This window comes from Astyanax mexicanus, chromosome 11 (genome assembly GCF_023375975.1).
Source record: "Astyanax mexicanus isolate ESR-SI-001 chromosome 11, AstMex3_surface, whole genome shotgun sequence".
NCBI classification, from domain to species: Eukaryota; Metazoa; Chordata; class Actinopteri; order Characiformes; family Acestrorhamphidae; genus Astyanax; species Astyanax mexicanus.
Window position 1 is genome coordinate 29,930,803 of NC_064418.1, and position 25,450 is coordinate 29,956,252.

Genomic DNA, 25,450 nt, shown 5'->3' on the forward strand with positions numbered 1-25,450 from the left:
ATGTCCTTCTAAAACCAGTCAGCGTCAAGTTAAGGAAAATGCATCGATACGTAAGTGATGATGAAAGGATGTAGGAGTATCACACTAAGGTCTTTGGTGCGCTCCCTAAACTGCAGTGTGAAAACAAAATAAACTAACCAAATATATACAATGTAGCAAACACATGAACCTTGTTTCGGACCACGGTCCGGACTTTCAGGTGTGAAAGCACCCTAAGAGTTGAGGATCAGCTCGAACACCTTCAAGCTTCTTCATTCTAGTTTTGGAGACCCTCTAATTTTTGTGACATCCCTGCTCCAACACAACCAAATCAATTCATCATTTCTGAGGAAAAAGGAAAAAGAATCAAAAAATCATCACAAAATGTCTTGATGCTTTCCATTATGTTAATTCACACAATCCCAATCATTTTTTAGTTATTTCCAGATCAACCCAGAAGCTAGGATTCTTCTAACATACAAAGCCACCATTTAAAGGGTAAAGGCATGAGGTCAGCAAACAACATCTTTCCAAACTGCTTCTAATTTGTGAGAGCTAAACATGCTTTGAGGAGAACACTAACTGTCAGTTCAGTTACATTAGCCAAGAGACTTCTGCCATTTTTAGCACAGCACTGAGTGAAGGGGGAGAGGGAGGGCTATCCTTTTCAATGGAGTTGCAGATAAGATGGAGTTGTGATCATCCAACAAAATCTAGTAGAAAGTCTTCCATGGATAACAGACAGGTCCTCCAACAAAAGCAACATAAACTCTTTTAATATGCTCTTAATTTGAGAAGAAACAATGAAGAAGCAGGTGTCATGGGAAAGCAAACTGTAACCTAATTAGTAATTGTTGCCTCTGGGGACAGCTTGGAGATGCCCACATAATGCCTTGTATACATTGTGAGGTGTTACCTTGTGAAAGAGATTGTTGCACAGGCATTTAACATTATTCATATACAGTGTTACATGTGTACAATTCAATCTACAGTACCAGCCAAAAGCTTCAACAGCAAAAACACCTTCTCATTCAATATTTTTCCTTATTCCTTTATTTAATTGACATTGTAGATTAATACTGAAGACATCAAAACTATTAAGGGACACACATGGAATTACGTAGTAAAAACAAGTGTTTATCCTCCCCAATCCTGTGACCTAAACCCAACTGAGATGGTGATTTGAGGTGTTTTGGAATGAGCTGGAGCTTCACAGCCTAAAGGAAAAGCAGCAACTATTGTTCAGCACCTCCAGAAACTCCTTCAAGATGCTGAGAAAACTATTCCAGGTGACTCTCTCTCTCATGAAGACACTAACAAAATAGCAAAATAGAGTGTGCAGATCTGTATTTAAAAGAATCTAATGTATAAAATATTCTTTTTTTTTTCAACACTTTTTCATCACAAAACAATTTTGCATGGGTTCCTGTATAGCTTTAATGTCTTCAATATTAAATTGAATGAGAAGAGGCGTGTCCAAGCTTCTGACCGGTACTGTACATCATAAAAGGCATTACCACTCACAGTGAACAGAGCAGTGGGTGGTAAAGGCTGTATCTGGTAACATCTGGCTAGAATTCTCTGTGTGAACAGACAAGCAACTCCCTTCCCAAAAAAAAAAAAAAAAAATCCCCAAACACATATCCTGTGGCATTCTTTGGCTTTCATCGGGGCATGGCAAAAGTCAGGGGAAAGACATATTTATGCATGTCTAGAAATCAAGTTCTCTCAAGCCACTTTAAATACTTTTTTTCAATAGAATCAATAGCTAAACCTCTAAATTATTTTAAACAAACTTTCTATACAGTACGTTCAAATTCAGCAAGTCGAGTGGAGTGAAGTGGAGTATGGGGTTCAGAGCTTTATTAACCTGTACTGACAGATTGCTGCATTGTTCATGCTCTCTATGAGCTGTCACTTAGGTCTACATCAAACTCCCGCTCGACATGCAACACATTCAAACAGAGCTGAGCCTCCCATTCTCGCAGCAGATGTTGCTCCTGGCAAGAGCTTAGCCTACAAACCCCTCCTTTTACCCAGACGCCTTCAAAAGGCACACAAGCCTCTCCCGGGACTCCGAGCCCCGGCGCATCAGACCGGGGTGGGGAAAATAGTTTGCTTGGGTCTGTTCCAGGAGCCAAAGTGTTTCAGCATCACTGAAGCCTAAGTACAAACATTACAGACACAAAGGCACTCCCCATACAATACAGGAGTCCATTAGGAGGAAAAGAGCCTGAGCACTGTCTCTCTCTTCACGGGGTGAGAGGACCACGGGCCATGCTTACTTTAGCACGGAGACAGCAGAGTACAGACTACCGGTACTGAAGGTCACTTTACACTCAGGAGATCCAGGTCATCAAGAGGAATAAGATAAATGGAGGTTGGGAAATTTTAAGAAGACACTGGGGACAGAATAAATAACATATTTTAGGAAATGTAGAATATGAGTGCTTAAATGTTAACAGCTCTGGAAAAATTCTAGTATCAGTTTGACGTAGGCCTGTCATAATAAGAATTTTTGGTGGACGATATATCATCTCAGAAATTATTGAGATAAACGATATTATTGTCATTTTAAGACAAATTAATATTGATGAATACTGATATAACGGTAATATTATATAATAATATAGCATAACAAAGCAACTATACACTTTTAAAGACAACACAATGTAATTATCATATTTTGGGAAATATATACTATTTAGCTACTGCAGTCACTGCACACTGTGTGTCTGGAGTCACAGTTATTATAAGTATTATGGATGTATTAACATCATCAGTATCTATGTCAGTATTAGAGGTTGTCCTGACTAGACGACATAGACAAACATATTGGGACACCTGCTTAGTTTATTCTGTTTTTGTTGGAGTAACTGTCTCTACTGTCCAGAGACTTTTTACTAGATTTAGGAGCTATGCTGTAAGGATTTAATTGCACACAGTATTGAATCATGGTATTAATACAGAAAGTACTATGAATTATTTTGTAACAGTTTATCATATTTTTGTTCAACAGGGTTCAATTTTAGGGTCTATAAAAATATCAATGATGACAGCAGTGCATATATAAAGGTGAAGAACTAAAGGCCTGCATACAATGTAAAATCAGTTAATAATCAAATCTGGATATTATCATCTATTATTTATTTGACTTATTTTCTTATTTGTTTGACATTGCACAAAACATTGCACTTACTGTAATGATAATAACTCCAGATGGCAATAAACACCCACATACCATATTGTTGTTGTTTTTTTTTCTCAGAAGTTGCAGTATTTTATCCAGGTTATTTAACTCTTCTAATCCTGTATTTTTGTTTCAGTATTCAGAATGTGTATTCAGAGAAGAGGATCTCTGACAGACACACACACACAATCCTGAGAACAAGCACGGCAAGCCGCAGCTGCCAAAACCCTTTTTCTCCATGCAAATCGCCAGGAAAAATACAAAGATGTGTATCTGTACAGTTCAGTGGAAAACAGAAAATGCTTGTAATTTTCTAAAGCCCTATCTGGACAGGATTAGTTTTACATGGGGAGGTGGAGTAATGTCCTTTTGCTACAGAATTTCAGTAGAATTTATGACCAATAAAAACATCTGTATAAATGACTGAGATGGGATGGGAGTGGCTACTTGATTTATGAACTTCTGTAACCTACAAATTAGGGGTGGGTGATATGGCTCTAAAATAATATCACGATATTTCAGGGTATTTTTGCGATAACGATATACTTGGCGATATAGAAAAACTAAAATAATTCATTCATTTCAGGAATATAGTATAATAGTATAACAGTATAATCATAATGTGGAAAAATAAATAATATAGCATAAAATAATGTAATGTAGCAAAAAATATTGCAGAATATTTAGTGCATGCTCATAAACTGCAAACTAAAACAATAAATGATAATAATAATAATAATACAATAATAATAATAATAATAATATAATATATATAATATATATAATAATAATATATAATATAATATATATATAATAATAATATATAATATATATAATAATAATAATAATAATAATAATAATAATAATAATAATAATAATAAAATAATAATAATAATACAATAAATACATCTAAAGCTTCACAGTAAATAATAGACTACTTTTAAGACAGAACAGCCCTATTATCACGATATGGATTTTTAATATCATGATATTTCTGTGTCACGATATATTGTATACGATATAATATTGCCCACCCCTACTACAAATACAAAAGTCACTTACAGAAATAATTAAATTAGCATCTACATGTTTATAACATGTATGTCGGCTGTTGGCTATAGGCTATGCTACACAATGTTTTACTAAAATCACCTCTAAAAAGTCTTTTGACATCTTCTGGACTGAAAAAAAATCTGAGCTCCTCACACGCTATACTTTACATGGGACTCACAGGTGGGGTTATTTTTATGGCTTGTTTTACAGAAGGTAAAAGGAGGTGGAATCCTTATCTGCCAGGGAGCAGCAAGCAGTCCATAAAAATGATTGACATGGCACATTCAGATGGAGCTAAAATCACTTGTATAGAAACAACTGATAATAATTACATTACCCCACCACTCTATGTAAAATGAATCCCCCCTGAGTAAGACTTGGCACATGGCCCCTCCAGAATAAACTGAATCTCAAAAAAGCCCCAGTGAAAGAGGAATTTACCCCAAGACCCCATACACTGTATATTTAACCTGAAAAACTGAAAAGAGCTTTAAATATGATGAAAAAGTAGAAAAACATCAGTTAAAAACTAGAGGTGGGCGATATGGTTCTAAAATAATATCATGATATTTCAAGGTATTTTGTGATAATGGTATTTTTGGCGATATGAAAAAACACTGAATGGAAATGTAATAATTTCAAGAAACTACTAACTAAAGTTTTATATAATATAAAAGTTTCAAACATTCAGAAGAAACCGAAAAATAAGTAAATCTCAATTTTTTTTAACAATAGTAATTTGTATAAAATAGTAATTTGTATAAAATAATACTAATGTTCACATTCTGGTCCAGGTTTGTGTCTCTCCTGACTGTGTTTTCTTTCCTAAGCACATGGCCCTCTCTGTGTTCTCCTTGCCTCCACCCATGTCTTCAGTGCTCTTACCAGTGATTATTTGTAGCTCCGCCCCCTCGTTACCTGTAATCAGGTGTTCCCAGTTTCCTTTCCCACCTGGTGTCTGTATTTATAGTCCTGTGTTTCCTGTTTGCTTTGCTTCACGTCTGTTAGGTTGTTGTTTTTCTTATTTTCTACTCAATGTATTCATTTGGTTTATTCTCTTTATTTCTGGTTCTTTGTTTGATTCCTTATTTGTATTTTAAATAAATTACTTGCATTTGCGTCCACTTTCCGCACCCTCTCCCTGCACATCCCTGACATAATGTAACAATACCACAATAATAGAAAAAGTGTAGAAACATTAATGCATGCATATAACTGCAAACATCAAAAAATATACTAATATAAAAAAAATGGAAAATATGTTTTATGTTACAGGACAATATTGTTCAAAATTTTAATATGGTAAACAAAAAATAAGTTTGCAGATTAAATGCATGCACTAAATATTTTGCAACTTATTATTGTTGTAGAATTTGTATTATGTTACATTATTTTTATGTTACATTATTTTATGCAAAATATTAGTCTTAGTTACATAATTTTTATTATTTTTTATTCTAATGAATGCTTAAAAATGTTATATTAAATAAAACTTTACCGGTTATTTTTTTGCAGTAGCATTTTCTTCAAATTAATCAAATATATTTCAGTATTTTGTCATATCGTCAAAAATATCAATATTGCAAAAATACCCTGAAACATTGTGACGTTATTTTAGGTACATATTGCCCACCACTAGTTTTGCATGATTAGATTAGAGTAGGCACACCCCTACTTGAAAGACTCGTCTATAAGCAACCCACGCACAAACCCACGGAACCCTGTTCTGTTTCTCACTTTCTTCCTGAGAATTCTTATCATTGTTTATGGAGCACACATTACGGTCTCTGTTTTGTTTTCACAATGGGTAACAGCTGGATCTGCTAGCAGCTCTGCACTCGTCAAAGCAAACACCCCCTCACACTTCTAGACTCTCAGAGTGTCTAGTCACATCCTTGCTATGCTTTCTGCTGTCTACAGCTGTCATCTTGGCCAGCACAATGAACCCAGAGTTCTCCCATAATGCACTTCACGACAATGGGGCAGAGTGCCCAGAAGTGACTGTTTGGCTATTGTGTGGCAGCCTTGGCCATTCTGAGCAGTGACTGTTAGTTATAAATGAAGCCATAGCAGACCATTACATCATCCTCCACCTGTCCCATACAACAGAACAACAGAACCGGAGAGAAACGTACGAGCGCGCTGATAAGAGTGAAGAGCAGTGAGCGTATGACACAGTATAACACAGTATAACACAGTGTAACACAGAGGGGCACAGTAGCGCTGGTTAATCAGTGCTCAGTGACTGACCATGTTACAGTCAGATGACTCATCTTATCAACGGCCTCTTGTTTCTCTAGCGCTGCTGTAGAAAGTGAGCGAGGGACTAGCTGGATTGTTATGGCTTCTTATCACTCACACCTTGTCATAAAAAACCAACAACAGGGCACACGGAAACGTTCTGGCTGATACTGATTTTGAGGATAAAAGTTCTGATTATTAATGTAATATATTAAAGATCTCATGCCATAATTTTCATTCTTTTTAAAATGTCTACTTGTGGTCTCTAGTATAAATGAATGAATGCCATGTCAGCTGGTATTTGTAAAGAAAAAAAAAGTGCTCAGGTGATACGGTATAACGCTGCTTTAGTACGATTGAGGAGTTGGGGAGGGAAATGATAGGATTTCAGCTCTTGCTCATGAATATTTATACATGCAACATATTCAGCATATTCAGGAGACATTCAACATATCGCCTCTGATTGGTTAATAGCACTGCGACACCAGGAAACGGACAACAGTTAGAAACGTTTTAAAATAACAACATTTTTACACTAATAACCGTCTTTGCCGTGTCATATGTTATTTTACTACATGTGTAATGCCCTGCTAAGTGCAGTTCAGCAACTGACCTAGTCTTAGAGTCTCTGTAAAACACAAAAGCCACCGGAGATCCTATGTAAACCTAGTTACTTACACAGAGGTGGGTAGTCCAGGTCCAGAAAGTAAAAATCTACCCCGGGGTTTTGTTGGCTGAGCCGCAGCAGAGCCTCCCAAGCAGTTGGAACAAAACCCCAGGGTGGATTTTTACTTTTAACTAGTGTAAACAGAACTGTTTTAAACATATACCTACCGATCTCAATTGTACATCACTGGTGGTGTTCCATAGACTAATTCTAACCATTTATTCCTTAGCTCTGAATTACTAGGCAAAGCATATAACACTGATGTGTTATTTGCACAAATAACACAGGAACAAACTGCCATGCTTTTCCTGGCACTGTAAGCTCCTATACAACTACTGTTTTACACAAAGAACAAGAACAAGTGGATTTTAGTGGAATGACACCTTTAAGGATAAACCAAAATAAGATTTTTTTTAGACAAAACCAAAACTGACAAAATGAAACATATGGCCAAAAGTCAACTACCGAATATTTAACTTGTTTTTGTAGGTATGCATTAATTTTGCCATTGTTTACTCAATGCATAAATGACATGTATGTACCAAACCTTTTTTTGTACTTTACACACTACAAACACTCACTCCTACTATATGGTTAAATATTTATTGCATAGCATATTCTGAGTTTAACCTTTAACCTACATTACAACCTTTACATTATTTAGCAGTCCTTTACACTCATCTGCTCATGGTTCCCTCGGGGTTCATTGCATTGAAATATGCTTTAGGCAAGAAAGAGTTAACATCAGTAAATACCTTTTCAATACGACATGAAACAGATTGCACAAATAGCAGAAACTAGGGGCAGTGACTGGTATATCATTATCGCAAAAATATCCTGAAATATTGTGATATTATTTTAGAGCCATATCGCCCACCCCTAGTTATTACTACTGTGTTGTTACCATGTCATTATACTCTGTTATCTTCATGTTATTACTATTGTGTTAAAACTGTATTATCACCATGTTATTACAAAGTTAATCATTTTTTATTTTAAGAGTACCATAGCATTACAATAAACTATAACTACTGCATTACTACAATGTTATCACTATTGTGAGATATTGTTATTGCTATTGTGTAATTACTGTGTTTACTGCTATTGTGTTATTACAGTGTTTATTACTATGTAACTCATTTGAGTGATTACTTTTATTTGATTACAGACAGACAGACATGAAGACAGATTAATGGATAAAAAGAGGGTGTAGAGAGTAATGCAGAGAACGTTAGCACAGTGACAGTGAAGAACCAGTTAAAGCCGGTTTAAACTAATTTATTATAAATTTCTTTTTCTTTCTTTATATAGTTTCTAGATTAATCGTCTTTTGATTATTTAATACTCAAAGAAGTACAAGAAGAGGCCAACAGATATCAAAACAGTGCTTTGTAAGTACTGTAATACAGATGAATAGAGTTTTTGGATACCTACTGATTTTTTTTTTCTGCAAACCTTCTATATCCATCATAAAGCACTAATTCTCTGAAATCTGCTTTTTTTTTTACTCAAGTGGCAGGAGTCTGTTTCCCACACAACATGCTGACATCCAGCCAGGATAGCCAGCCTACCCACCCCTTAAAGCGCTTTGGCTTTTCACAACCAGCACTTTCATACACCACAGGGCCTGACTTCACAAAGCCCTTAAAGCTCCGGCTACAGTATCTGCTACTCACTGCTACGGCTAATTAGCTAAGGCAGCATCCTGGCACTCGAGCAGCATGTCACCAGTTGCCTTTCAATCAGAGACCCAGAACGGCCCAGCACCCCGAGCCGCACATGGACGGATGGCTGGAGACGGGCGCTGAGGGCAGAAGCCAGCGCTGCAGAGGGGAGCCGGGGATGCCGCGGGGTACGGGTGCAGTGCCAGGCTCCGTGCTGGGGCAGAATAAAGCATGCCTCTGTTCCTCTGGCTGGATGTATGGAATCTGCAGCCACTATCATGCCTCTGCAGCACAGAGAATACGCATTGTCCATCTGACTTAATGAAGAGACAGTAGAAACATGCCAAGAATGATGTCTGTGAATAAGCTGCTGATGTCATCGCTGAGTAAGGGAGGAATGTGCCAGAAAAGGCCATCAAAGTACTGCAAACGCATCTTAATCGTAATAAATGAATCATAAATATGTATTGTGAAGGACATCGTGTAATGTCAAATTTACATATTTGGCAGAGTTACATAAAAAAAAATAACAATACATCATAAAATTATGTATTTTTAGTTTAATGAATTGGATGAGGTACAAAAAGGCCATTTTTATTATTTATTTGGTCTATTATAATTTACTTTTTTTAATAAGTTACTGATAACAAACTTTTCTTTCCAAAATTACTTTGTCTAATTAAATTAAATAAATAAAATTAACCAAGATGTTATGCTGAAATTATTAAATTTAATTAGCAATCTTAGTATTGGGAAAAAAGTATTTTTAAATAAATGTCACAAAAAGTTGTGTAAAAAATTATGACACAGAACATCTTGTAATTATGAGAAAGTATTCTGTTATTATGAGATATTATCTAGTAAAAACAACATTATGTTGTAATTATGACACTGAAACTCTCATATATAATACAGTGAAAACATGGAATATACAGTAATTTTAAAAAAGGAGATGAGGGGAAAACACAAAACATCTCAAAACGATGAGAAAACATGAGTTAATTAAATATCATGTCTTAAAACAACATAATTATCTTGTTTTTGCGAAACCGGTCAGTGACTGTATTCTACTCAACAATCGAGTCAAGCATCTATTTGACTTGAATTAATTGTGCAATTAAATAATTTAATCTATTAATTATATTTATTTCATGTCTTACACACACCACAATGACACATGACATCATTTCACAATCTTATTCACAAGCAGTGAATAATATTGTGAACATTAGCAGCACAATGCATAAGCCTTGGTCACATATTTGAGTGGTAAGTCATGATTTTACTTATCATTACATCATACATTCATATGGCATTAGTGTATAGTCTAGTACATAATTACAAAATAGTGTTATCTTATAATCGTGGATGTCTGGTTATTCTTGGTTGTCAGCCCTCCCTTACACCAATGTCTGGGAGATGTAATCAAAAGAAATCAGACTGACTTGCTGCAGACTAATTCACTTCCAAATAAACTGAACTGATTGCAATTGTTTTATTTCCAAGGAATACAATGCCTATGGGAAAACATGGTGTATAATTTAATTATACTTTTTGTATTCTTTATTAAATTTAATATATATAGTAGGGGTGTTCCAATCATATTATTTCGTCCCCTGATCTGATCAGAGGCTATTAATGCTGAGTATCAGCGGATCTAAAGATTAGATCTTTGTATTTGTATAAACAATAAAGCACAACTGCTTAGATAAGACGTGCTGCTGACTAATACAGATGTATTTATGTGTTAGTAGAAGTGTGTGTGTAGTGGCACACTCACTAGAATGATATCTGTTGTGGTTTGTGTTCTATTATGTGAAATAATTGATTTATAGTGAGGTGAATGTGCTATGATTTGGGTTTCCAGTGGTGTTAATATTAAACTATACCTGGTTCTGAAAGTGATGCTCAGTGCTGGTTTAAAAACATAGAGAAAGGTTCTCCCACATAAATAGTTTTAGATGTGTTTTTATGTTATGTTTCATGTCTGACTGGAGTTGGTATCTATAGTCCTTTCTACTATAATAGTTTCTCCCACTGTTGGGTTTGGTTTCACACAGGCACAAACCTAAACGCATCAAAATGCGCACCAAAACACAACACAAACTAATTATCTCCTCTGATTGGTCAGAGCTGCCTGGCATGGGAGCAAGTTAAAAAAGTATAGCAAGAAGACACTGTGTTCCAGTGGGTGTATCTGTGCTGGGAAAAGCTGCTTTAACACAGAATGCTAAAAAAATTGATGATGCGCAGTTTTTTTTTTATAATAGGACGTGTAGTGCGGCAGCGAGCAGTGAATGCTGCACATACTGCATGTGTAAACAGCATGAAGCAGCAGAGACAGCATTTGTTCATAGCAGCATATTATCTGCCTAATATATCAGATTAAACTGCGCCTTATCTGCAGTTAAGCTCAAATAAAAGGAGTATCGATATTAGGGGTGGGTGATATGACCCTAAAATAATATCACGATTTTTAATGGTATTTTTGCGATAACGATACTCTTTTTTTTTCAAGAATACACGACTGCAACAAAATGATTTTTTTTATTTTATTATTGCATACGATTTATGTCACACCACTACCTGAGATATTCAAAAATCCAAGAATTTGATCAGATTTGTAATAGAAGTCAATGATCCAGAATTTCATGATACTAATAATAATGAACTCCAAATATCTCCATATATGCAGGATTACAATAAATTAAACAATACAGGACAGATATAATCTGTCTCTAGTAGATATATAATGGAAAATGAGAACAGTGTACATTTTTCTTTTGTTAAAAACAGTAAAAAAAAAGTAGTACTCTGATGTGATAATTTGGGGTGGGTGATATGGCACGATATTTTTAGGGTATTATATCGTTCGCGATATTCAAAAATGTTGGCGATATTATTGTGTACGATGCAATATGGCACACCCCTAATCGATATATTTAATATTTGGGTCGGATCGAGACTGGATCACGTTCTCACCACAAGCGAATAGCTCCATAGTTTGTTGGGAAGGTCTCTGTTGTTTTTATATGTACCCGAGTGAGATTAATAATTTTACACCTGCTCAATTGAACAAAACTAAGGGTACAAATGAACCAGAGTCCATTTAGACTAGACTAAATAGTGCTGGTGTGAAAAAAACGCCCTAAAAAAGAGTTTTACACTGCAGACTCTAACCAAACTCTTTTATTTACCTTCTGAGAACTCTCCTCAGTGCTGGTGAACCAGTGAAGTCAAGACTGTGGTTAAAACAAGGCTTAAAAAGTGGATTTGGGTAAAGATCTATTTGAATATATCTAAATTGGCCCCAACCCCAAGTCACTGAATTGGGTTAGGACAATCCTAGTATTTATTAGTCCATTTTAGCAGCTAGAAAAACTCTCAGGAACAGCCGGTAATAGCTGCCAAAGTGATTCATTCAGTGTACCTGTTTAAGAAAAACATGATGAGCAATGCTTTAAATCAAGGGCCTGGGGGTCTGCTCTGTGTGGTCTGTCACTGAGTCTCTCACAGGAAGAAACAGTGTTTGAATAAGACGACCATCAGGTTTCCTCAGATGTGATTTAGCGCAAAGAAAACAAGCCATCAAGGATGAACACGAAACTGCTTTTCATCATCGACCACTAAATATAAGATGAGTTCCACACTCTCTGCACACAGACCTTCATTACTCAGGGCGGGAATACATCATTTATTATCTTTTCCCCGTATGACTCTACTTTTAGTCAGCTATACGGCATTACCGTGCACCGGGTGCAGTGACATGAGATAATAAACACAGCGCCGTATGGTATGTCCCAACTCTGCACAGACCAAACATCTAACCACTGAAGAGAAGTGACTCTAAAGTCCATAATCTGATCTAAATCAGACTCAACTTCTTACCCTTCTGAGACAAACAACTGAAAAAAAAGCTAGTGTCAACAGGCAACATAAAGGAGGATAAATAAGATCATGGTCTGCTTGCTGTCTTTAAGCAAAGCTTCTTAGATGTAATCTGGACTGCATATTGAGAAGGGACAGCTATAACAAAAGCTAAGCCAGCACCTCCCATATGGCAGCAAACGCAGCCCCAATAACAGCCCCACAAAAAACACTACTGTTCCACTTGCCAAACTATTCAACTATTCAGAGTCAAGTTAAGAGCCATCCTAACACTGAAGACTGTTCTCTTTAGAAATATCCACGTCTACACGTGAGATTTGTGACTATTAGGAGGACAATTCATACTGAAAGATGAAGAATTCTTTCCAAACTGTCGATTACTTGTTTTAATTCATAACCCAATAAAATGTGTGTCTGTATTTAAAACAGAACCTTATTTTATTGTGATTTGAATTTTATAAAAATGTATTAAAAAAACACACCCAAATATTAAAACATACATAAAATCAAATAATCAACTTATAATAAATAAATATGTAATAAATAGAGATAATCGCAAAAATCACAAAAAAAATAACAAAAGAAATCTGAAATTAATCACGATTAATCACGATTAATCACACTTGTTCTTCCTAAAGACTAAGCTTTTGATAACAAGTATTTAAATGCAAATTAAAAGAAAGAATAGGAAGTGTTAGAAACACTGTATTACTGAATTATAATATCTGAGAGTAGTTATGATGCTTTTTAAACTAGAATATTGTAATGTGGGGAGTTACTGTGTTTAACTGAGAGTTTTAAAAAGAAACATGGAAACGTAGCATTAGCTGTGTGTGTGTGTGTGTATTTGTGTGTGCATGACCACGCAAGTGTGTGTGAGAGCGAGAGAAAAAGAGAAAGAGAGAAAAAGATATTGATTCTCAAAAACACGCTATCGATTTTTATTTATTAGTTTACAATTATAGTGTAGTGGCAAACAGTGGTTCATTTTGTGTTGAGTTGAATTTGCGACCACTAGATGGCAGTGTGGTTCACTGTTCTGACTGCATAAAAAAGTAAACATAAGATGTTATGCACATAAGTGTGGTTTTATACTTTACCTAAAATCTGAATCACAATAAATCATCTAGCTCACAGTACCGCAAAATATTTCAATAACATTGTCATTATGTGTATTGGATCACCAGGCTCACAGCCCTAGTAATAAAGATGAATTCACATATACCAGTTTTACTTCACTTCAAACTCGAGTTCTCACTGTGCTAAAATGCTTTCTTCAGGCAGCAATACTGATTAATATAAAAAAAAAACTTTCAAAGTGACGTTTTTGTCTAAGCTGAATATACTGTTCCTCAAGTGCAAAAAAAATTCTTTTCACACTAAAACAGAGCCAGAAAAACATAGAAATTACCACAATGTAAAACAAGTACATACAGGACAGCATTATATCACAGAGAGTTCTATAATAATTTTGGGAGGAGAACCACATCCTGAACTACTCATTTTCTAGGCTCATTTTCTGTCCTTCACACCCACCACGGCGTCTCCTCCCTTCTTGAGAATCTCTTGTAACAGAGGGATTTTGGCTTTTCACTATCTACTAACCTGCCTCCAACCTTCATCCCAAATATTCTCAATGTTCATCTCCACTCTCAACACCACTCCTTCCAGCTTCACAACACTGAAACAGACTCTCATACAAAACAAACTTCTCCCTTACAAACTGACAAACACTCATTCAAAGCCAAGCAGCGACCTAGACTTATCATTCTTCTCCCTGGAGAGGCTGAACACAGAAACATTCCTGCAACTATAGTAACCACACTGATGCAGGAAGACATGCTCTCATCTAAAGCATCTGGCTTATTGCCAGACTTCACTAACTCTTGCGTTTTCTCAAAAAAAAAAGCTAAATCCAGACTTCAGTGTTAAACTGAAAGAAGAACAAGACTCTAGACTGATTAGCACAAATGCATATGTGTTACTGTATTTTTCACACTATAAGGCATATTTAAAATCTTGAGTACAGCTTTATAAAGAAGTTTCAGTGCAGTTTCTCCAGCAGCGAGGCTAGAGCAGTATTAGCATTAGATGCTAACCGTGCTAAGTGCTAGCTCTCTCGCTGTTCAGAAGTCAGTATATCGGACTGTATCCTGCACAATTACCGTGTTACAACAAGCTATGTGGGACGAACCGCTAGATAATATCGCCCTGGCACTTGGGGTTCCTCAGTGTAGTGCTGTAGGGCAGCATTTACTAGCACTAACTGCGACTAGCGCTAGCGGTTAGCTGCTAAAGCTAATGTTGCTGCACCCAGTCTTAGTGGAAATCGGGAAATCTAAGCTTACTGCAAATAAATGGAAGCGCTTCACTCACCCAAATAAACAGTTTTTAGGAGAGAAATGTGTGTAAATTTTTTTTAAGAGTTACAGTTTTGGTTTTCTTTGGTTCTTTAGCTTTTCTTTACTTAGTTACCACAACCGCCCATCCCCCCATGGCGACACCCCTGTTACATAATAGTGTCGCATAATGTGCCTTATAATTCGGTGTTTCATGTATGAAAAAAGACCAGAAAATAGACGTTTATTGATAGTGTGGCTTATAATCCGGTGTGACAAATAAGGTAATAACAAAATATGGAATTTAGCCAAAATGAGGCGTTTTATTTAACATCAGTAAGACAGTCAGATGACAGATATTCAGTAGGCTGAACTGTAAATAGAAAATCCCAAACTAAGTGAAAGTTTCTATTTCACGGTCACATGTGAGAAAGCTTGCCTTGGCTTGGTGAACACTGGACTTGAATAAATGAGTAAGTCTGGTTTCAGAATCAGTTTTTAGGAGCAGAGGTCCTTGTATTCCTTCCTGTAAGTCTTGTGTCAAATCTATTTGGAAGATGCAGCATTGCACCATGAAAGAGCTGTTTTTTCTGTGATACAACAGTAAAATCATCCAAAGGTGAACCTTGAACTTTCCACATAATATGCACTAAAACACAACTTTTCTGGACACCTGCAGAGCTTTACTTCAGGGCAGAGCCGGGCAATATATTATTATTTTATCACACCGTGATAGATTGTCTTGATCATATTGACAATATGACTTTGAGGAGATCATCAGTGCTCAAAGACAAAAATAAACCTGTTAAATTGGATGATGTGAAGCAGAAATTTGTACATAACTGTACTATATATGAGTAATTTTAATGAGTTATAATAATAATATTAAGATCATTATAATAATCTGCCCTCTTGATGCCTTAAAGAGACAAAGCATAATAATACTCTATAAAACAAAAATATTGTTATATAATATTTCACCATATCGCCAACCTCTATCAATGCATAATTATGTACAACAAGGGTGGTGGTTCATAAATTGTTACATATTTGAAAATAAGAAATATATTGTGAGGATATGAAGTATCCTTTTAAAGAACTCTGATCCTACATTGAATAAACTGCAGTTACTTTTGAAAAAGCTGTGGACATTACAATGTATGATTGTTAAAAACTGTATATGAACAGTATGGTAGCAAAAATCCTCCACAATTAGAACACATAGTAAAGGCTATAATGCAGTGCAAGTGTGATTCATCATCATATAGAAGGCATTAAACATATATAAAGGCACTGTTATACTATTGTCCTACCATAATAAAGGCTTTTTAATTCCTATTTATCTTTTGATTTTTTCATCACACACTCACAGAAGACCTCTATACCTACTTTTTCATGCTATTATCAAGTTTACAGAAAGAGTACAGTAACCCAGATAACCACTGTGTATAACCACTCAAATAACCATGCTGTAGAGCTAAAGGCCACACTGGGTTTCACTTCTCTCAGACAAAAACAGAAAGTGGAGGCTAAAGTGCAGACCACAGGATCACTAAAATTAGACAGCTAAAGACTAGAAACTCAATTTCTACTGAGGCAAACACACCCAAGTCAGAGTAAATTAAAGGAGAACTCCAGGTGTAAAATTGACATTGTGGGTATGGTAAAACAAAGTGTACTGCTACTAACCTTTGTTGAATAGCCCACCTCCGTTTTCCCACAGCTTTCCAAGATCCAGTCATTTTATTCCATTTGTACAAACATGCTTTAGAATGGATGATATGGGGCATATTTTGCCCCTGCAGATAAATCGCTTTTTACACCATTATCCAGGCTCAATTACGCCACGGGTTGTAAACCGTGTTTTTTAAGTTCTTAATGCCTCGTTTTAAACGTCAGGGCTCTCTGGATTCTGAAGTGTGGAGATACTTTGAGCCTAAATAACAGTGTAAAAAGTGATTTATCTGCAGGGGCAAAATATGACCCATATCATCTATTCTAAAGCATGTTTATACAAATGAAATAAAATTACTGGATCTCAGAATGCTGCTGGAGAACGGAGGTGGGCTATTCAACAGAGGTTAGTACTCTTTATCATGTTTTACTACAGCAAAAGTCAATTTTACACCAAGGTTCTCCTTTAATGGAGTCAACCTGCCAAATTAAATGTCACCCACAACTTTTGGAGCTTTTGTTTCAAGAGAAAATGTAATACAATGTACAATGTACTAAATTAAGTTGTTAATTTAGTTTGTATAAATTTTTTAATCCATACTGGCAGTACTCATCTTTAAAACTGCATTTAAATTAAGGTAAAGAAATTCTGCATTCTGACAATTTGTCTTACAAACTCCAATGTGTGGAAAAATTAAATTAATGTTTATAACTTCCTTTTCCTGAGTGTAACAAACAGTCTTTACACAGTGAGTCATTCTGTGGTTTGTGAATTTACTTTTCTAAATGGATTAAAAACCCATTAGAGAAGGAGATACACCAAATCCACAATGGTCAAGTATTTAAAACCACATTATTTTAATCAATAAACCACTGACAGCAGCTCTCTGTCTCTTTCAGAAGGGTCAAAATATCTAAGCCAATTATTTCCTCAGCCTGTCACTGGGCTGGCATACTTCAGGGCTTTAATAGTAGTAAATGACTCTGAGAGCTATGATTAAGATGCTCAAACACTCCTAATGTCTCCAGCTCTGCCTGCCAAGAGTGAAGACATCATCACTGCCACTGCTTGCCAGCCTCTGATATGGCACAGCAGCCTGCCCTGGGACGTGTGTTATGGTCTCGTGTGCAAAGAATCTGATGAGCAAAGCAAGTTAGCTGGCCTATTAATGAAGATCTCATGCTTCACCAGCATTATGCCAGGAACCATCTGTGCTATTTTAAAATGTAGCAAACTAGCTGAACTTTCCTTTTAATATAAACAGTGTATGTTGCTGTACAAAATAAAACATTTAAAACAGCACCAGTCATCTTAATGTTACAGTTCAGTGCTGCTGAGTGTGCACAGATCTTGACAGGTGGTCAGGTGATCGTAGAGAAGACAGGGATTAGGAATAAACACAGCAATCTGCTATAGCGAGGTCGTGACGTCAGTCCGGCTGACAGAGCAGGATTCATCCAAACACAGCATGCAACAATTACGACAACAAGAACACTATGACCAGCATTACTGAGTGACCTCAATGAGGACAAACTAAAAAAAATGAATAAGGGAGAAGGTTAAGACTTGTGTAATACACTCTTAGAGATAACTACATAGCAGTATTTTATGTTATAACATTTATTATCTAGCAAATACAGCTCTGGAAAAAATAAGAGACCACTTCAGTTTCTGAATCAGTTTCTCTGATTTTGCTATTTATAGGTTTATGTTTGAGTAAAATGAACATTGTTGTTCAGACCTCGAATAATGCAAAGAAAACAAGTTCATATTCATAAAGTTTTGAGAGTTCAGAAATCAATATTTGGTGGAATAGCCCTGCTTTTTAATAACAGTTCTCATGCATCTTGGTATGTTCTCCTCCACCAGTCTTACACACTGCTTTTGGATAACCTTCTGTCACTCCTGGCGGAAAAATTCAAGCAGTTCAGCTTGGTTTGAAGGATTGTGATTAGCAGTCTTCCTCTTAATTATATTCCAAAGGTTTTTAATTTGGTAATATCAAAGAAATTAATCACAGCATGTCCATATCTTACATACTTCCTTACATCAGCAGCCTATAGATCACTACTGGCCAATGTCTGGTCCTGGGGGGCTAAATACCTGCACTGATTCTTTTTCTCTCAGCAAACCTGATTAATCTCACCTGTTAATTACCAGGTTTAGCATGGAACTCAGCTAATCCAAACTGTGTTGGACTCCAGTCCCTCACTGTCCACTTCCTGTTATAGATCACAAGCAATCAGCACTGCATTACTGCATGCATTAAACCTTGTAAAAAGCAGTTTCAAACTCAAGCTGGGACATTACCCACAGCCTCAGGCACCGTGAGATAAACAGTGACACATTAAACCGAACCGACTCCAGGGGTGCTTTAACTTTTCCACTCTACTTCTTAAGCCTCAGGCTGCTTTGCCTTCAGGGACCTAAAGTGTTTTATCATCTAAGTGGTGTGTGTGCGCGTGTCTGAGTGTTAACTGGAGTTGCCCAGGTCACGCTGAGGAGAGTTAGGCTAGAGTTAGTGAAGCATTAGGTCTGACAGTCCTGTCTGACCCACATTTATACGTCCTCATAAAACCAGGGCTCGCAGAAGACTGAGGCTGTGCCACTGATACACACTTAGAAACAAAGAAGTAAAATACGTTAGAAGCACAGTGATCAGATATATGCTTTAGGCAGGGTAAGTGGATGCCTATTTACGTGGAAAACCTGTAACCTGTAAGTACGGGTGGGCAACATGACAATACTTTATTGTGTTGTGTAGGGCTGGACGATATGGCTAAATTATTATTACAATATATTTCTTAATTTCAGGCAATACAATATGAATCTGATATCAGTATGAACCTACAAAGTTCTAATAAATGAATTTGCTAAATCATGTGTTGCACCCTTTAATTAAAGTCAGCCTGTGGCAGATGATTTGAATAATGTACATATAGGAAAAATTGTAGCACTATTATTGAAATTCTGTGATCATGCTACGAAATATACTTTTCTGATAATTAATTATGAATATTGAGAGTGCATGAGTGAGTGAGATTACAAAAAAACTGTAGCTGTTGAGTCATACTTAATTAGACAGTGTGCATTAGATTGTGTATAAAATCCCAAAATATATACAGCTTTGGAAAAAAATAAACTAAGATTTTGCTATTTATAGGTATATGTTTGAGTAAAATGAAACATTGTTGTTTTATTCCATAAACTACGGACAACATTTCTCCCAAATGGCTGAAATAAAAAGGGTGAAATAACCCTGATTTTTAATCACAGTTTTCATGCATCTTGGCATGTTCTCCTCCACCAGTCTTACACACTGCTTTTGGATAACTTTATGCCACTCCTGGTGCAAAAATTCAAGCAGTTCACCTTGATATAATGGCTAGTGATCATCCATCTTCCTCTTGATTATATTCCAGTGGTTTTCAGTTTGATAAAAATGTAATGAAACTCATATTTTTTCCAGAGCTGTATAGATGGGATAGTACTCCAATAGCAGTTTTTAAAAATCTGCTGCTACTGATGTATTTTATTAAAGAAGCCCAGGGGCTATTTAGCTTTTCAGTTATTTTTCGGTAGACATAATTAATGAATAGAATGGGTTGTAATAAACATTACAACAAGGCTAAACCACACATCTGAGCAGGTGCTTCTTTAGATAAATACAGGTGGTGGCAGGCAGTGTGTGTGGAAAGCAAACATTTTCTGCTTTGGGTAGAGCAGAGGGTTAACCCCCCACTCTGCTCAAGGCATTCCAACAAAGTCAGGTCCCTCTTGGTGTTTAGAGTAGTATTACTGACCATAGGAAAGGATGTGAGAATCATGAAGTTAAGGAAACATGCAAAAATCTAATAATAAAAAAAAGTTTTTACATCTGCGACCTGCTATGATTCTTGCTAGATAGAAAATAAACCAGATAAGAAATCACCCTGCAAACAATTAGGTTGAGACCACATTATGGCAACCTATTGTTTTGGAACCCACAACACTGTCACAATGTGGAAATGCACCATGTTTTAAATGTTGAGTAAAGACAATGTTGTGACCATGATCAAACATAAACAGTGCCACCTTTGAACAACATTGTAGCAAACTGCACTGTAAGACAACAGAAAAACTTGTGTGTTTGCTGGGCAAGTCACGCCCATTCAAACATAAGTTATAGCTCATGTGGATAACCCCAGCTAATTAAACCTAATATAGAACAGTCTTTTAATATGAAATCGGACTTACCTTTTCTTTCTGAACATTTAAATACATAACCAAATGTATGTTTTGCTTAGGAACTCACAAGTAGAGTAACTTTTAGCCAATCACATCAGTAATACATTAGTAATTCTAACTAATCTAAAAGTTTTACAGGTAAAACTCAAATTTCAGATATCTGTAATGCAGTTTCCTATATCAGCTATGAGATACTAGTAAATAATTCCATTCTTTGGATCTATAAAACTATTCTGCTTAGTGATATTATCAGGAAGACCAATATCATTAATGTTATTTTGACTAGTCATTTGTTACCTTTGCCTTACATGGGATTTAACTCTTTATTAGTTACAGGGGGAAAACTGCTTTTCATTAGAAGAATGTGTAGTTATTAATATACCTACTATAATTTTAGTAAAAAAGCTTTAGACACCAATACCGGCAATTGTATTATGATTAGTCAAAATCTGACCTGCAGATGTCTACAATTCTTTTTAAAGAGATGGAAAGCTGCATGTATCAGAATGTACATTATTACTAGTCAAAACTATGTATATATTAAGAGAGCTGGAATTATGCCTTGCAGAATTCATTTACAGTAATGTGAATGTTGACATTTTACAAGCCAGAATAACTCTGGACAAAATGTTGTTAAATTGTAGTTAGATATTTGTAACTGGAGTATTTACTGGAAAAATACATTATTTATAAGAAACTGTGAAACTCAAAGATAAAACATATGACTAGTAAAAAATATATATTAATGATAGCTTTGTGTTCCAGATAATGTGACTTGTCAGAATGGTTTTATAGATCTGTAAACCTGATATTATTACTAGTAAAATATTTATGGCTAATAACTGAGAGTTTCTACAAGTAGCATTACATTCTTACAGAGATTTGCGGCACTATTTTTCTTACTGTTCGTTTTCACTGGTAGAAACGTATTGAGTTATGACTTGTAGCTATCGCTGAGGTGATTTTAGGCCAAACGGATTGCCATGGTAACGAATTTCGCAGTAACTTAACTAGCTAGTAGTTGCTGAAACTAAAATGGGATGTCGCCAGTTGCGTAGCGTTAACCGCTTAACGTTTTTTTTTTATGTAACGTCGTGAAGATGGCGAATAAATCGTTTTCAGCTTCACTGGGGGAATGGACATTTCAGTAGAAGTGAATTAAGTCACTGCCTGCGAACTTTTTTTCTAGCTATTCTTGTACTAATGTATTAAACTCGGGTCAGGACAGAAAAGCACCAAACGTTAGCTAAGCTAGCCAAATAAATAGTTACCATAGCAACTTATTTACTATGTAATAACTATGTAAGTTAGCTAACTAGCAATGTTAGCTGACTAAACCGTTCAGCTAACTGTAAGTGATTAAGCTAACGTTAATTAATCTAGCTAACGTTAACAATTTACAGAAATTACAGTCCGCGTAGTTCAACAAGTTAACGTTAGCTAGCGTTAGCTGAGCTACGTTAACTAGTTAACTAGCTAACGTAACCTAGTTAGGTAAGTTTGTAAGGTTTTTAAAACTTGTGTAGCTAGCTAGCGTTAGGTGTTTTATTGGTAGTTGACTGGCTGAATAGTTAGTGAAGGGCTAGCTAGCTAGCGGGATAGCCTACTAGCAAACTAACGCTAGCTAGCTCATTAACAACGTTAACTTTATTCTCCACAATAGCGGACAGCGAGGGAGTGACTGGAGAGGATGTGTGTGTGTGTGTGTGTATCTATCTCTACAGTGTCTGCTGGCCAAACTCACACTGAGAGAGTGAGGTGACACAGAGAAAGAAGCTCTGCTGTGAGCCAAGATAGTCTTGAGTTAACGAAGCAAAGCGCGTTCAAAAAGTTAACTGGCAAACTTTACTCACCAAAACAATGGCGAATCTTTCCTCTAATTCTCCCGGGTCGGGCATGGGCAGTTTTAGAGGCATGCCGTGTCCCCTCATGTCAGCCTGTTGGTCTATACTCCCCGCGTTGCCCATGTTTTTACTCAGCTGTTGTGTTGGTTACTTGTCCGCTGTGATTTCTGCGTGTTCTGTAGCTCTGTTTTTTTGGTTTTCTGTCTCGGTGAGCGCTGTGTAAGCTCTCTGACGGACTTTTTATCCTTGCTGTGGCACTCCACGAAAAATCCACGAAGAAAAAAACATCATCCGACCGATCCAGCCGTCCGCCTCTCTCTCCAGCATTATTAAGCTAGCAGTTGAGTGGGTATTAGTGTAGCGCCAGGGCAGGGGAGCTTCAGCAATAACTTTAAAGAAGTGCAGCATTTAAGAGTAAAGAAAAAAAAACACACGTGTCTTATCCGTATCTTGCACAATTTCCACACCACTCCCAGTGAGCTGTATAGGTGACGCTGTTCATGATTCAGACTTAGTGGTTAATCCTTCCAGTACTGACCAGTTCCACAGTTCCTGAAGCTCCCCTCTCTCTTCACTGCTCCGCTCTGCGCCCCGTTTACAATAATCGCATCCCAACACAATACTCCCTTTCACACTGGCCTCCCACTTCTGGGCGTGCCAGGAGTCCCGCTCCCTACTTGTGGAGACCGTGTTCACCTCTGGTGCATGCTGGTAGTTGAAGTTTCCCCGTTTCCCAACAGCTCAACTCTACTACTAACTCTAACTCAACTCTAGCTCTATTAGTAGGATATATGACCACCAATGCAAGCTGACATCCACATGTGGCTTCATGTCCAACTCTCTCCACTGACATCAGCTTGGGAGTTTTCGCACTAGTCCAGATGTTGGACTATTTAACAGATTTTAAAGGGCGTTATCCATATCAGAGTTCAGCTGGCAAAACACAAACACACAGCTGACTCTGAAAACATGCACTTAAATGTCTCAAAACACTCACATCCTAACTATTGCACTTAGGGGACGAATGTGTTTTACGTCACATACCTATTCCCTACAGAAATGTGGGGTTCACGTGTTGTATGTAGTGTTGTAGGGTGTTAACACGCCCTTTAAAAAAGAGGTTCTTCAATGTTTCATACTACTTTTAGTAATTGGACTAAAGTATATCGTTGCTGTCCAATGAAAAACAAGTATCCCTACTTTTGTAGATTTGTTTAGTTTAGTTTTAGTAACTTAGCTGATTTTTTAATTATTTAAAAACACAAACTGTCCCTTAGTCCTTTCAAAATTTCTTGGAATACACATTTTTTACATTAACTTTTATTGAAAGTTAAGAAGGTTTTATCTCTCCTCTGTAAAGTTGCGGTTTTGGAGATAATTGTTTTTCATTGTACAACAATGATACATATAACACAAACTCAGCATGCTATCTCAGGCAAATGTATGAAGGATTATAGACACTGGTTCTTGATACACAAGCCTTTTGTGTCTTTTCCCAAACGGTCTTTTCCCAGTGGTGCCCAAAAAAGAACGAAAATTAAGGAAAGGAAGTCAAGCACAGAAAGCTTGACAAAGCTCAAAGATTTTTTTTTAGCAGCAGCAAGAAATGAAAAGTCTGACGAGGATGAGGTACCTGAAACAGCTAGGTTCTCAGAGTCAATATTGCATTTTCCTATACAAAAGAGTCCATTTGATCAGGGCCCCCGGAAAAAAGCATTGCTTGGGGCCCCAGAAATTTCAAATCTGCCCCTGCTCAAAGACAATACTTTTGAGTAGTGTACCCTTGGTGAGAGATTGTTGACCGCTAGACATGCCTCTTTGATGCACTCGAAGAAATTTTGACCAGTTGACAGACTTTGATTGGGGCACATTGTTGGACTGAGAGACGCAGGATAGACTTTTCAAGTAATTGTCAGCCATCTAGTCTGTTTTGCAGTGTTTTGCTCATTTTCAGTAGTGCCATGAACAAGAAAACTGGACTGTGACAAAGTGGAACCGTATTGTCTTTAGCGACAAATCCATGTTTTGTTTAAGATCCAACGACAGTCAGGTTAGAGCATGGAGACATTGTGGTGAGCCTTTGCTGTGGAGCAACACGCTATTCCAACTCTGGTGAAATGATGTGGAAAGCCATGGAATACTACAGTCGGTCACCCTAGTGGTCATGTGAGTGAAACTAACAGCTCAAAAATATGTGGAAGACATCTTTTAGCCATATGTGTTTTCTCTTATTTTCAACTGTAATTATTTTTCAGCAGGACAATGCTTGCCCACACACAGCACACTGCTAGATGCAAAGAGGGTGTGTGTGTGTGTGTGTGTGTGTGTGTGTATGTCCTATTAACTTCTGACCAGTTCACTCAAAATGAACAATTGTGCCTCTTACAGACATTGCAAGCTTTAGACCTAGGCTTAGGATTCTGTGTTCTACTCCATGCAGAGAACACAGCCCACAGCTGGTGAAACTTAAGTAGCCTAAAGAGACCCTCTGCATTTTAAGTGCACTACAAGGAAATGTAAAATGCCAGACCGATGCCAAAAATAAAGTTAGAACAATAAAATCTCTATGTGCGGGGATCTCGGAGGGACTGCAGTTCACAGATGTTGCTAAATTTGTCTGCATCCCAGCCAAAGGAAGCAGTGTTCTTAGGCTTGGAGTGCGCACTCACGAGAGCAGAGAAAG

The 25,450-nt window shown here is 36.7% G+C and overlaps 1 protein-coding gene across 8 annotated transcripts in view; it reads right to left on the reverse strand.

Annotated features, from left to right (window-relative positions):
• Nucleotides 1–23,529, reverse strand: part of fmnl2a (formin-like 2a) — a 106,846-nt gene extending 83,317 nt beyond the window's left edge. For 3 of the 8 annotated variants that reach the window (XM_049485011.1, XM_049485016.1, XM_049485013.1), the window contains exon 1: nt 22,777–23,527. In XM_049485011.1, coding sequence (XP_049340968.1) covers nt 22,777–22,890 — 114 coding nt within the window. In that variant the 5' untranslated portion in view covers nt 22,891–23,527. Of the gene's footprint in view, nt 1–22,776 lie in introns of all 8 variants that reach the window. The other 5 variants (XM_049485014.1, XM_049485010.1, XM_049485015.1 and 2 more) reach the window with 3 other exon arrangements.
• Between the last annotated feature and the right edge of the window lie 1,921 nt (nt 23,530–25,450).